This window comes from Hemiscyllium ocellatum, chromosome 21, assembly GCF_020745735.1.
Source record: "Hemiscyllium ocellatum isolate sHemOce1 chromosome 21, sHemOce1.pat.X.cur, whole genome shotgun sequence".
Classification (NCBI taxonomy): domain Eukaryota; kingdom Metazoa; phylum Chordata; class Chondrichthyes; order Orectolobiformes; family Hemiscylliidae; genus Hemiscyllium; species Hemiscyllium ocellatum.
In genome coordinates, this window is record NC_083421.1 from 19,427,508 (window position 1) to 19,440,609 (window position 13,102).

The following is a 13,102-nucleotide window of genomic DNA, read 5'->3' on the forward strand; positions in this document are numbered from 1 at the left end:
TCCCCCCGCCCCTCCCCTTCCCCCCGCCCCTCCCCTTCCCCCCGCCCCGCCCCGCCCCTCCCCTTCCCCCCGCCCCGCCCCGCCCCTCCCCTTCCCCCCGCCCCTCCCCGCCCCTTCCCCCCGCCCCGCCCCTTCCCCCCTCCCTCAGGGTTGTTGTGGTTTCCATGGGGACGAGGGGCGTGTTGGGGGGCGGAGCGCGGTGGTTGGTGGGACGGTGGAGGACCGCTGGTCCCGGTCAGTCAGTGAGGACAGGATGTCGGTGAGTGAGGAGAGGCCGCTGTCCCCGCCGCGGTCTCCCCTTCAGGCTCCGCGGCAGCAGCAGCAGGAGGAGGAGCAGGCGGCCGCCGCCTCCGGCCTCGGCGTCAGGATGCCGGCTTGGAAGCGGGAGATCCTGGAGAGGCGGAAGGCCAAGCTGGCCGGCCCGGCGGCGGACGGCCGCAGCTGCGTCCCGAGCCGGGCGGCGTCCCATAGCAACCGGGCGGAGCTGGAGGCGAGCCCGGGGCCCGAGGGCGGTGGGCCCGCTTCTGAGGCCGGCGGCTCCGTGCTGCTGGAGAGTATCGCTCCCGTCCAGGAGAACCCATTCATTCAGCGGGAGCGGCGGAGGAGGAGGCGGCAGGGAGCGGGCAGCCAGTCCCCGGGGCCGGGGGGCGGCGGGGGCCCGGGCCCGGGCCCGGCTCGGGACCAGGATGCGGCCAAGCCGCTGCAGCAGCTTCTGGAGCTGTACAGCCACATGCCGGGGGTCCGCACCATCCAGGCCGACAACATCATCATCATCGAGTCCGACCCGGATTACTTCAGTGAGCCGGGCAGCCCGGCCCGGAGCCAGCCCCAGGCCCAGGCCCAGGCCCGGGCCCGGGCCGTGGAGCAGCTGCTGTCCAGGCCCGGGCACGGCACCGTGGCCGAGATCCGAGCCGCCGAGGTGCTGGTCTACGATGGCACGCTGAGCCGGAGCGAGGAGAACCTGAGCAGCCTGGGCGGTGGCGGCGGCGATGCCGGGCCCCCGGGACCCCTGCACGGGAAAGTCAGCCGCCTGCTCGAGAAGTTCGACCGCAACTACGTGAAGCCGAGCCGGTCGCGGAGCACGGAGAACCTGCTGGACGGCTTCTCCCCCGCCCGGGACCGGGACCGGCCCCGAAAGCCACTCCTGTTGCCAAAACCCCTGTCCGTCCGCCAGCCCGGCCAAGGGCCAACGAGTCCGGGCCCCCGCTCCCCTGGTCCTCACCGGGACTGCCTGTCACCCCCATGTCAGCCCAAACCTTTCCCTTTGTCCTCGCCGGTCAGATGCTCAGGTCCCCCCTCTCCTGGGCGCACGCCTCCTGCCTCCTCCTCTGCGTCCGTGCATAGCCAGTGGGATGCTCAGCTGGCTGCCAGTGACAGGACAGAGACTGAAGGCAGACCCTTCTCTGTCTCCTCTTACCGCAAGCAGTCTGAGAGTGGACCTGCTGCAGGGCATCTCAGGCAGAAAGAGGCAACCCCCAGTCACACTCCCGCTCACCAGAACGGCAAGAGCAAGGATCGGATCATCGAGAATAAGGTCATGGAGAACGGTCGCCCAGATCTCGACGTAATGAGAACCGATTCATTCTCTGTGAATGGAGGAGAAATGGATAGTGAGGATGCAAGTGAGCTTGGGAGTGGCCGAGTGCCGTATTCTGTCAGTGCTGCCAACAGCGAGGTTTCTAACGTGTGTGTGGTCGATCAGAGGAAAGCTTCTAAATTAAGCCCTGAGAGACACCAGCCTCCTGCAGCGGATGCTTCCAAATCTTTGCCTGCAAACTCCAGTGCCACTCCCTCGGGGAAGATGAACCAGGACCACAAAGTGGCAGGTTCAGCCAAAGTCACTCCAAACCAATGCAACAGTGTGTCTGCTTCCACCAGTCTGAATGACTCCTTTGAAATCATACCTGCCACACCTCCAGATGTTTCATCCATTCCAAAAGATGATATTCAGGCAAGGGCACTGGCTAACCTCAAAAAACAGTCGAAGAACTCATTTGTTGTGATTCCGAAGAAGAGGGTGGGTGCCTCTGTAGCATCCAGTGAAGCTTCTGATTGTAAGGAAGTAAACCATGAATCTTGTGAAAAGCCAAAAATTGAAAATGGTGCTTCCAATGCATCCAATTCTGAAACTCAAACAGACTGGGTCTCTGCTGTTTCCTTGGATAGGATGAGCCCATCTGACCATGAACAGAGTAATGAAGGAAAATTACTTTTTGGAGAGCCTCCTCTTCCCAAAGCAGATCCCAAGCCAAAGGAAAAAGAGGCTGTGGATAAACCAACGTCAGGCAGTAACTATGAAGTTTCTTCTAAGCATATGAATGCTCCGATTTCAATTGAGGAAGAAAGAACAAGCTTGTTGCCTACTCCAATGTCAGAAGCAGAGCAGGAAGCTGAATCCACTGTAACCCTCATAAAAGTGTCAGCTCGGAATGATGACCTCCCAATCACTAACATAGATGATATCTTGGGAACAGGTGAGAAAGAAACTCCCAAACAACCAAGCAGGGCCAAATCAGCTGCAGCAAAGGATGAGCTTCCTGAGGAAAGAGCTGGTGGCCTACTTCACCCCTTTGTGCAGCGCAAGAGTGGGAACACTTTCACCGTTGTTCCTCAACGCAAGCCAGCTAGCAGAGCCCAGCAAACCTCTGTTGATGTAAATGAGGTTTCTCCAGCAAATGGGACTGATGAGCAAACAGTGGAAGATCCGGAAGCATCACTTGCCAAACTGGGAGTACTGCTCAAGAAGCGCTATCCCCTTGCTGAGGAGATACAGGTGATTGGAGGCTATCTGTCATTGGAAAGATCCTGTTTGACCAAAGCTGGATCCACAAGGAAGAAGGTAAGCTTACTGATTCTCATAACATCCTGGCTCCACCCTTTGCATGAATTCACCTTGATTTCACCCAGGGTGGAACATTTCTTTTTGCTGTGTATCCTTGAATATGCTTGAGTGCTATGATTGCAAAGTGGTTATTGAGCTCTGAAGAAGTCATCTAGACTTGAGAAATTAGCTTGCTCTCTCTCCGTGGATGTTGTCTGACCTGCTGTGATTTCCAGCAGTTTTTTTTTTGTTTTCAATCACGAAGTGGTGTTGGTTCATAAAATCATGGTATAATGCAGAATAAAGCTGTTCGTCAGGCGTATTGTTTCACTTTGATGTTAGATCCTGGCTGTTGCGTGCCCCCCCCCAAAAAAAAAACCAAAATCTAGTGAATGAGATTCTTTCACCACTGATTTGGAAGTGACTGCAAGTCAGTGATTTCTATCAAATGACCTATAAGGTTAAACATGTGAGTAGATGCTTTTGCAGTGAGTTAATACAATATGGACTTTTGATTTTCGTGAGAGCTATTGTTTGATTTTTAGGAGCTACTTGAAGGTAACAAGTTGTAAGTTGGAAATCAAATTGCTATTGATGCAGGACTTGGCAAGCACACTCTATATTTCCATTAAAGGATATGAAAGAAACGAGAGACTTGGTACTGGTCAGACTGTGAAGAATCAACACCAAATAAACAGATTTTATTAATTTAGTGATTTTCACTCACCCTGTTATTGTCATCTTGTCACTGATATTTAAACCAGACTCAAGATCAGCTTTAATGTTTCAGCTATAATTTATCTGCTTGAAAGCCAAGCACAAAAGGAGGGTTTTGAAGGGGGGAAAATGTAAGTTAAGAAATTCTATCGATGATGAATTAAGCTGCAAGTTAGCAATTTTTGCTCACATTCTGTTTCACTGTGAGGGACCTTATGCTTTCTCAATCTCCTGTCTCATTCCTTAGAAAATCTCCCTTGTTTTCCCCTTGCTTTTGTTCTCTGTTTCATGTTCTCCCTCCTATGCTCTTGTGCTCTCGTGCTCATGCGAATTATGTTATGAAAGGGAAGATAGGCAGCTGAAACAAGTCTGCCTTTTTAACCACTGTATTTGCAGTCCTCAGTGTTGAACTCAGTGGTTCCTAACCGCATTTTTGAATAACCAGTCAGAGTCACCAGTTTGTATCTTAAACAAAAGAATTGGTAATTTATTAACAGTATAGTAACTACAGTAGAGCAAAACTTAAACAACAAAGTAACCTAATTGGCTTGTGTTTTAAACCCTAAAAGAAAATAATAAAACTGACCATATTAGATTAGATTAGATTAGACTTAGTGTGGAAACAGGCCCTTCGGCCCAACAAGTCCACACCGACCCGCCGAAGCGCAACCCACCCATACCCCTACATTTACCCCTTACCTAACACTACGGGCAATTTAGCATGGTCAATTCACCTAACCCGCACATCTTTGGACTGTGGGAGGAAACCGGAGCACCCGGAGGAAACCCACGCTGACACGGGGAGAACGTGCAAACTCCACACAGTCAGTCGCCTGAGTCGGGAATTGAACCCGGGTCTCCGGCGCTGTGCGGCAGCAGTGCTAACCACTGTGCCACCGTGCCGCCCAATTACATAAGATGTGTTATTTTACATGCATAGATAGTGGGTTGCCAGTTGATGTTCTGAAGATGTTTACCAGGGTCACCTTTTCAGTTCACTCAGATAAAGGCAGAAATATTTAGGTTTCCAGTCTCTGAGCTTTCAAGAACTGTCAGGTAGGGGGCTTTGACATCGACATGCAGAATCCTTCTCATAGGAAACACAGTTCAACATGGTTGACCCTTAACTACCTTCTAGGCAATTATGGATGGGCAGTAATAGCTAGAGATGCCCCCATCCCATGAGTGAATAAAAAAGGAACCAGGTCCAATTTTGTCTCCTTTCTGACTGTCTCCTCTGCAATGTCTCGGCTGTTATTCAATGCCTGCCATCTGCTTGGGTTTAAGGTGTCTCTGAAGCACACTGGAACTAATTCCCAGGGACTGGGAAATGATCCTGAGATTTTGTCTGTATGTCACTTCAACACACCACCCTACTCCCTGGTCAAAATCTCTGTCTCAGGCTTGCTGTGGCGCAAACTCGGAGAACAACATCTCATTTTCTGCTTGAAAACCCTGCAGTCTTCTGGACTCAATATCAAGTTCAACAATTTTAGGGCCTGAGCACCACCAGCTTTGTTCTTACCCTAATGCATACACACCAGGCCTTGCCATCGAATAAGTTGCTACCTGAAATGAACCATCATCAGCCTCTAATTGTCTCTGTTAACAGCTATTGATTCTCCCAAGCTGATCTTTATCCTTTATCTGCCCAACTGATTATTTTTCTCTCTCTCTCTCTCTCTCTCTCTCTCTCTTTCTCTCACTCCATCGATTATTTGCTCCCACTCCCTCCTCCCACCTCATCTTAGCTTCAGTCAGTTCTGAAGAAGGCTCAGTTGACCTGAAACCTCAACTCTGTTTTCTCTCCTGAGATGCTATCAGACCTGCTGAGGTTTCCCAGCAATTTCTGTTTTTGTCCCAGGGACTGATCTCATTAATAGCCAACTACTGCTATCTGTTTAACCATAATGCTCTCCCCTAGTGTTGAAGCAAATGCAGAATCTTTTTGATCAGGAACCAATCTACAATTAACTTCCCGACCTTGCTCATGAGTTTAAAAAAAGGCTTGTGTGGTTTCATTTCCTTTTTAACGAAAGCTGTTGCCCTTAGTTCCAAAAGCCATCTTTATCTTACAGTTCACAGCTACAAATCCAAAATTGATAAAAGAATAAAATAAAAATAATGGAAAATCTGTAATGTTTTTAACAATTCGTAGCTGGAGCTGCACAGTATTCATTGGCAGCTTGGCTTCCCTGTCCTCTTGATCTGGTGGTGTGCTGAGAACCCAGTTTGCTTTTGTTTCTCTTCATTTTGAAAGTTAATTGGCAGAGATATTGTTACTGTGAGGGGATGGGCTGTGGACTATTTATTTTTGATAATTAGAAATAGACTTCCCTCAATGCATTGACCCTGGCCGCTATCAAAACCTCTTTCCTTTCCTCTCCTCCCATTTTCCCACTCAAAAACACCCTGAAAGCACTTTTTTAAAAAATCCCCAAGGAGAAAGAGTGGTGTCAGCTATCCATTGACTCCCAAATTCTGTGGTTCTGCTTGGAAATAATAGTAATTTCAACTTGGAGCAGCATTTATTTGTAGCTTTAATTCTTGTTTCTCCTAAGCATGCTCTTGTTCCAGCTCCTCCAACCATAGGATTTTCCCCTTATCCCTTTGCTGCTCCGTCTAATCATAGGTTCTGTTTTTGGTGAAGCAGCAAGTATGGGGTAGAAGGAATGAGCTGGTCTGTCAGCATGGGTGCGATAGAATCAGTGATTTGAGGAGCAGCTCCTCTCCTATGCTCCACTGCTTTCCAATACCATTAAGAAGCCTGAACCTGCCATTGTTCCGCTTCATATGGCCAATGGAGGACCCATAATGTAAATCAATTTGTGTCCTTTGTCGAGTATTTCATCGTATCGTTGTTTTATGTGGCCTGCTTTAATATGGTATGCTTTATGTTGCTTCTGTGTATTTTGAATCCTGACCTCAATATTGTCAGGATTGGAGTTTCAGGATTTTGACTTAGCTGCAGTTAGGCTTGGCAATAGTCTTCCAAATTAGGATATGTGTTTTGAAGGGGAATTTGCAGGTTGTATGCCCATGCATCCGTTGCCCTTGTCCTGGGTGGCAGAGGCTGTGGATTTGGGAAGCTGTCGCTATGAATCAATGGAAGGGTGAATGAATGAAGATTTTGACCAAACTACATGTAGATTGAAATCCCCCATGATAATTGCTGTACCATTTTTACAGGCATCAGTTATTTCTTTGTTTATTGTCCACCCCAATGTGATGTTATTATTTGGTGGCCTATAAGTTATGCCTATCAGTGATTTCTTCTTAGAATTTCTAATTTCCGTCCAAATGGATTCAGCCTCATTCTCCATAGAACCCGTGTCATCCCTCAGCACCGCACTGATGTCATCCTTGAACATCAGAGCTACACCACCTCCCTTACAATCCTGTCTGTCTTTCTGAATAGTCAGGTACCCCATGGTATTTAACTCCCAGTCATGACCATCCTGTAACCATGTCTCCGTAATGGCTACCAAATCATATTCATTCGCAATGATTTGAGCAGTTAACCCATCAACTTTCATATGAATGCCACGTGCATTCTGGTAAAGTGCCTTTACATCAACTTTCTTACCCTCGTGATTTCCAACATCTGTAATCTCTCCCGCGTTATCCTTCCTTTTTGCCTCTTTCATGGTCTGCCTTGAACTGAAATCTTCCTGTACACATGCTAACCTGCTGCTTACCCTTTTATTTATCATCATTTTTGCTGTCGCATTCCCTTTTCCGTCCTCCCCACCTCACAAGTTTAAAGTCCTAGTGACCACTCTATTTATCCTTTTCACTAGAACACTGGGCCTAGATTGATTCAGATGCAGAACGTCCCAACGGTACAGATCCCTCCAGTTCCAAAACTGATGTCAATGTTCCATGAAATGGTACCCCTCTTTCCCATACCATTCCTTTAGCCACTTAGTGTTTACTTCCCTAATTTTCTAATCCCTAACCCAATTTGCACATAGCTCAGTCAATAATCTGGAGATTATGACTCTCAAGGACCTGTTCCTGAATTTTGTTCCTAATGCTTGATAATCCCCAAACAGGTCCTCCATCCTATCCTTGCCTATGTTGTTATCCCAACATGTATCATCATAACTGGAATTCCCCCCACCCTCACCACCAGCCAATATGCATTCAAGCTGGTCAGAGATGGCCTGCACCCTGGCACCGAGCAGGCAACACACCATGCGTGACTCCCTATCCAGCTTGCAAAGGATATTTTCTATCCTCTTCATTGTAGAATGCTCTATAATTACCACTTGTGTTTTTGCTCCCCCCTCTTGAATGGCCTTCTGCACCATGGTACAGTGGTCAGCTGGCTCATCCTCTGGATACTACCACGACAGTACAAGACCCCATTAACTAACATGATTTATTGAATTGACGTTTTAAATCACTCTGTTCTGATAGGCTTATGCTCGAAACGTCGAATTCTCTATTCCTGAGATGCTGCCTGGCCTGCTGTGCTTTGACCAGCAACACATTTGCAGCTGTGATCTCCAGCATCTGCAGACCTCATTTTTTACTTACTGATATATTATTACACAGCTCTCGATTGAATGGGACTTAATTTTGGCTCAGAGGTGGGGACACTAACACTGTACCAAATAGTGGAAAATTTCCTCTGAGACCATTTGTTCAGAATATTACAGAGCATCTCCCTCTCCTGTTGGAGTTCTCAGGCTGAAATGAAAATAATGTCAAGTGCTGATCCGTTATTCCTTGGTTTGCTATTTGCAATGAGATAACTTACATGAAGTACACCTGTGCAAGAGGAGTGGTCAATGGAGATGTTCACAGTTGTAGGTGAAAGCCATATTTGAATGTAAGGTACACCTGTGTGTGAGAAGTGTATGCTGGGACATTTCAAAGAACAAAATGTAAGGGCAGGTATTGTCAGATGCATGTTTCATCTTCAATAGATAATGGGTGTGTTGGGAAATGCATTGCCATTGTGAGAAGTGGGTATTGTGATGTGAGATTTGCTGTCTGGGGCTAGGTACGTGTACTTATGCCTTATGGTGGTGCTGATATTGACTTTCTTTACTGGAATTGCTTCTTAATTTCTTTTATGGTATTGATAAGTTGTGCATTTAATTTAAATTTGAGAATAAAGAGGTTATCTCCACAGCTTCTCACTGTATTTCTTGCTGTTTGACAATTTGCTTTGATATGGGAAAAAAATTTTGTCCTTCTGATTGACAAACGGTTGGAGCATTTATGAATAAAGATATTTATTCTCAAAATGTTTCAGAATAGTTCAAAGTCGAGAGGAATACACAGTCATTTATTTAAGAAATTCAGATTGATATGTTTTCCATTTCATCAGTTGCTCAGGCAAATGAATTTCAGTATGGAAAAAATGTGAGCTGTGAACTTGGTGATATTCTATGCTACCTCATCCGGTGTCTAGAATCACTTGATTGGATCACAACGATTTGGTGAGTCATCCTGAGGGGTGAAAGTCATTTCTGTTAATGATACGTGACTAAAGCTTCAAGTGCAAAGGTTGCTTCTTGTTGGGATGACGTAAATAATGGTGTGGTTTCCTGATGTGACTCTGAACAGTGGGTACAAGCGAATGGATAGCTTAATACAGGTGATAGTGCTCTAGCAGTACTGTGGCAATCCTGCGGGATTGTCTTTGACGTCAACTTGTCTTAAATGTCATGTTGCAGGGCCACAGGTTTAAATCGTGAAAGTGCCTTGTTATCAGGACTCTTGAATATCCCTGGTGCTGTGTAACTGTCCAATTAGTGTGGAATTGGGAAGTCAGAGCCCAGACAGAATAAAATGACTTGTGGCATGGGGGCTATGTAATGAGATGAGGTTAATTTTTATAATTTGTAACACATTGAGAACATGATCAACGGTGATCAAGCTCGCTCTGACATGCAGCCAGAAGGATTGAAATCAGTGTTGCTCATAAGTCCCTGTGCTGCCCTATAAGTTGCCATCATAAGATATAGGAGTAGAATGAGGCCATTCAACCTATCGGGTCAGTCCTGCCATTTCATTATGGCTAATATGTTTCTCAGCCCCATTTACTGCTTTCTCCACATAATCCTTGATTCCTTACTCATCAAGAACTTGTTACAATGCGGGGTAAACTCTCCTGCTTAATGTAAACCAGCAACACAGAAAAGATTCATCCTGTGCAGTAATCTGTGAAAATTCGAGAGTCGAAGAAATATTTAAAGTAGAAATTTATAACTTTAAGAAATAAAGTCTAACAGAGAATAATTAACTAACAACTATTTACAACTCCTTACTCTAACCTATCTTTTACCTGCCCCTTCTACAATACTAGTCTGATAAAACCCCCGATTATGATTTACAAAACAAAACTCCTTTACTCAAAACCAGGCAGCTTTCGTTCTTCTTGGTACTTTGGTCTTTTCTTCTTAGGGATTCTGCTTCACAGGTTACTGATTGATGCAGTTACTTTTAAGCGAACTATATCTCGCGCAGTCCTTTTTACATGCTGGTAGCTTGGCAGTTCTCCTCTCAGCTGTTCAGTTTTCCCCAGTCTTCTACCCCCCAAAGCATCAGATTGACTCGAGGCTTTTCAGATTGTCAATATACTCCATTTAAATAGATTGGATTTTGGTTTTTTTGGCGTATAATTTAGACTGATTGGCCTAATTCAAATCTGTTTTTTTGTTTCCAGGCAACCAGCTACCCCAGTAGCTGGGCCACATGTTTACACTGTATCTTATTGAGAACACTTAGTGCTGTCACTGATAGCTTTTAACTCTCTTAAAGGTACAGTACACTTCTACACCTTCATAACAAACGTATCATGGTCTTAAATACACTGAATGACTTGGTCTCTATTGCCTTTTGTGGCAATGAGTTCCACAGAGCCACCACCCTCTGGCTGAAGGCATTCCTCCTCATCTCTAAAGGATCATCCCTTCTTCGTGAAGCTGTGCCCCTGGTTCCATGTCTGTCCTAGCAATGCAATTATCTTCTGCACATGCACTGTACTTGGGCCTCTCAATATCCTGAGAGTTTCAATTAAATTCTCCCTCACCCTCCTATAAGCCATTGAGTATGGACTCTGAGACCTCAACCACCCCGATATGATAAACCTTTCATCTCTGGGATCATTCTTGTAAGTCTCCTCTGGACCCCGTCCAATGCCAGCGCATCTTTCTTTTTATACAGAGCACAAAACTGCTCACAAACGAATGCCAACATCGCATTGTCATTTATAATTAGCATGTCATTTACAAGTGTAAGATTCTCTTCTCACTTCATTCCACTTGATATCTAGGAACTGATGAAAGCATTAAATTCTGAAAAGGCTTTAGAAAAATAGTAAGGTGGTAAGAAAAAGCCAGGGAACTATAGACAGGTCAGTCTGACATCAGTGGTGGGCAAGTTGTTGGAGGGGATACTGAAGGACAGGATTTACCTGTATTTGAAAAGGCAAGGATTGATTTGGAATAGCCAATTTGTCCTTCGTGGAGAAATTTCTGAAGAAAAACACCTTTGACCACATGTCCATCAGGAAGTGGTCAGCACGTAGCGTCCTTGAGACCCTTCGGGAAAAGGAGAGGGCGGATCCTGTTGAGTGGTTCCCTGAGCAGACTGTCAAAGCAATTTGGCAGAATGCCTCATCGCCAGAACTTTCCAACAAGCACCAAGACATGGCTTGGCTGGTGGTGAGAAGGGCTCTACCTGTGAGATCGTTTATGCACGCCCGGACTCTCTGCCGCACCGCACGCTGCCCTCGAAGCGGCTGCGGGGGGGACGAGACTGTCACACACCTCCTTCTGGAATGTGCCTATGCAGAGGAAGTCTGGAGAGGAATGCAGTGGTATTTGTCGAGGTTCGTCCCGAGCAGCGCCGTGACGCGGGACTCCGTGCTCTACGGCCTGTTCCCCGGGACGCACACCGAGACGAATATCAACTGCGCCTGGAGGATCATCAACTCGGTGAAGGATGCTCTCTGGGTGGTCCGAAACCTGTTGATCTTCCAGCTGAAGGAGTTGAACCCGACTGAGTGTTGCAGACTGGCACATTCCAAGGTCCAAGACTACGTGTTGAGGGACGCGCTGAAGCTTGGGGCAGCTGCCGCCAAGGCGCGGTGCGGAAAGACCACCGTTTAACATCTGCCTGTCTAAAGAAGGTCAGGGGGCCCATGCAGTCATTTGGGCTCTGCTGACGCCTCAGCCCAATATATGGGCGTAGGAGCGAGAAATGCACAGACCTGCATGTAAAAAGGAAAATTCTAAACTGTGTTTGTTAATGTGAACATATGTATGGCATTACCCAATGTACAGTGTATCAAATTATTTTATGAATATTTACGATTAAAGTATATTTTTGAAATAAAAAAAAATGGCTTTGTGCGTACGAAGTCATGCCTCACTAACTTGGTTGAGCTTTCTGTGGCTCAGTGGTTAGTATTGCTGCCTATAGCGCCAGGGACCCAGGGCTCGTTTCCAGCCTCGGGCGACTGTCTGTGTGGAGTTTGTAATTCTCCGTGTCTACGTGGGTTTCCTCCCACAGTCCAAAGATGTGCAGGTCAGGTGAATTGGCCATTCTAAATTGCTCATAGTCCTAGGTGTATTAGTCAGAGGGAAATAGGTCTGAGTGGGGTTGCTCTTCGGAGGATCAGTGTGGACTTGTTGGGCTGAATGGCCTGTTTCCACACTATAGGGAATCTATTCTAATTTAAAATAAAGTAACAAAGAGGGATTGATGAAGCCAGAGCGATAGATGTGATCTATAGTGGACTTGAGGAAGGTGTTTGATAGGTTCCTCAAGGTAGACTGGTTAGCAAGGTTAGATCACATGGAATACAGGGAGAACTAGCCATTTAGGTGCGGAACTAATGTGAAGTTGGGGAGACAGAGGGTGGTGGTGGATGGTTGCTTTTCAGAATGGAGGCCCGTTGACCAGCATTGTGCAACAAGGGTCAGTACTAGCTCCAGTGCTTTTTTGTCATTTATATAAATAATTTGGATGTGAACAGAGGAGGTATGGTTCGTAAATTTGCAGATGACACCAAAATTGGAAGTGTAGTGGTCAGTGAAGATTGTTACCTCAGTTCAATGGGACCTTGTTCAGATGGGCCAATAGGCTGGAGAGTGGCTAATGGAAATCTGAGCTGCTGCATTTTGGAAAGACATGTCGGGGCAGGACTTATACACTTAATGGTAAGATCATGGGGAGGGTTGCTGAACAGAGAGATCTTGGAGTGCAGGTTCCTTGCATGTGGAGTTGCAGATAGATGGGACTGTGGAGAAGGCATTTGGTATGTTTTCTGTTATTAGTCAGTGCACTGAGTATAGGAGTTGGGGTATCATGTCACAGCTGTACAGGGCATTGGTTATACCACTTTTAGAATACTGCATTCAATTCTGGTCTCCCTACTGAAAGGATTCAGAAAAGATTTACAAAGGTTTTGCCAGGGTTCAAGGGTTTGAGCTATAGGGAGAGTCCATATATGCTGGGGCTATTTTCTCTGGAGTGTTGGAGACTGAGGGATGACCTTCATAGAGGTTTATAAGATCATGAGAGGCATGGATAGGGTGAATA

General features: G+C 46.5%; 1 protein-coding gene across 1 annotated transcript in view; it reads left to right on the top strand.

Annotated features, from left to right (window-relative positions):
* Window positions 1-232: 232 nt before the first annotated feature.
* tprn (taperin) overlaps window positions 233-13,102 on the top strand; it is a 103,213-nt gene continuing 90,343 nt past the window's right edge. The window contains exon 1 of the mRNA XM_060841263.1: window positions 233-2,839. Within this exon, the coding sequence (XP_060697246.1) occupies window positions 254-2,839 (2,586 nt within the window). The 5' untranslated portion in view covers window positions 233-253. The remainder of the gene's footprint in view (window positions 2,840-13,102) is intronic.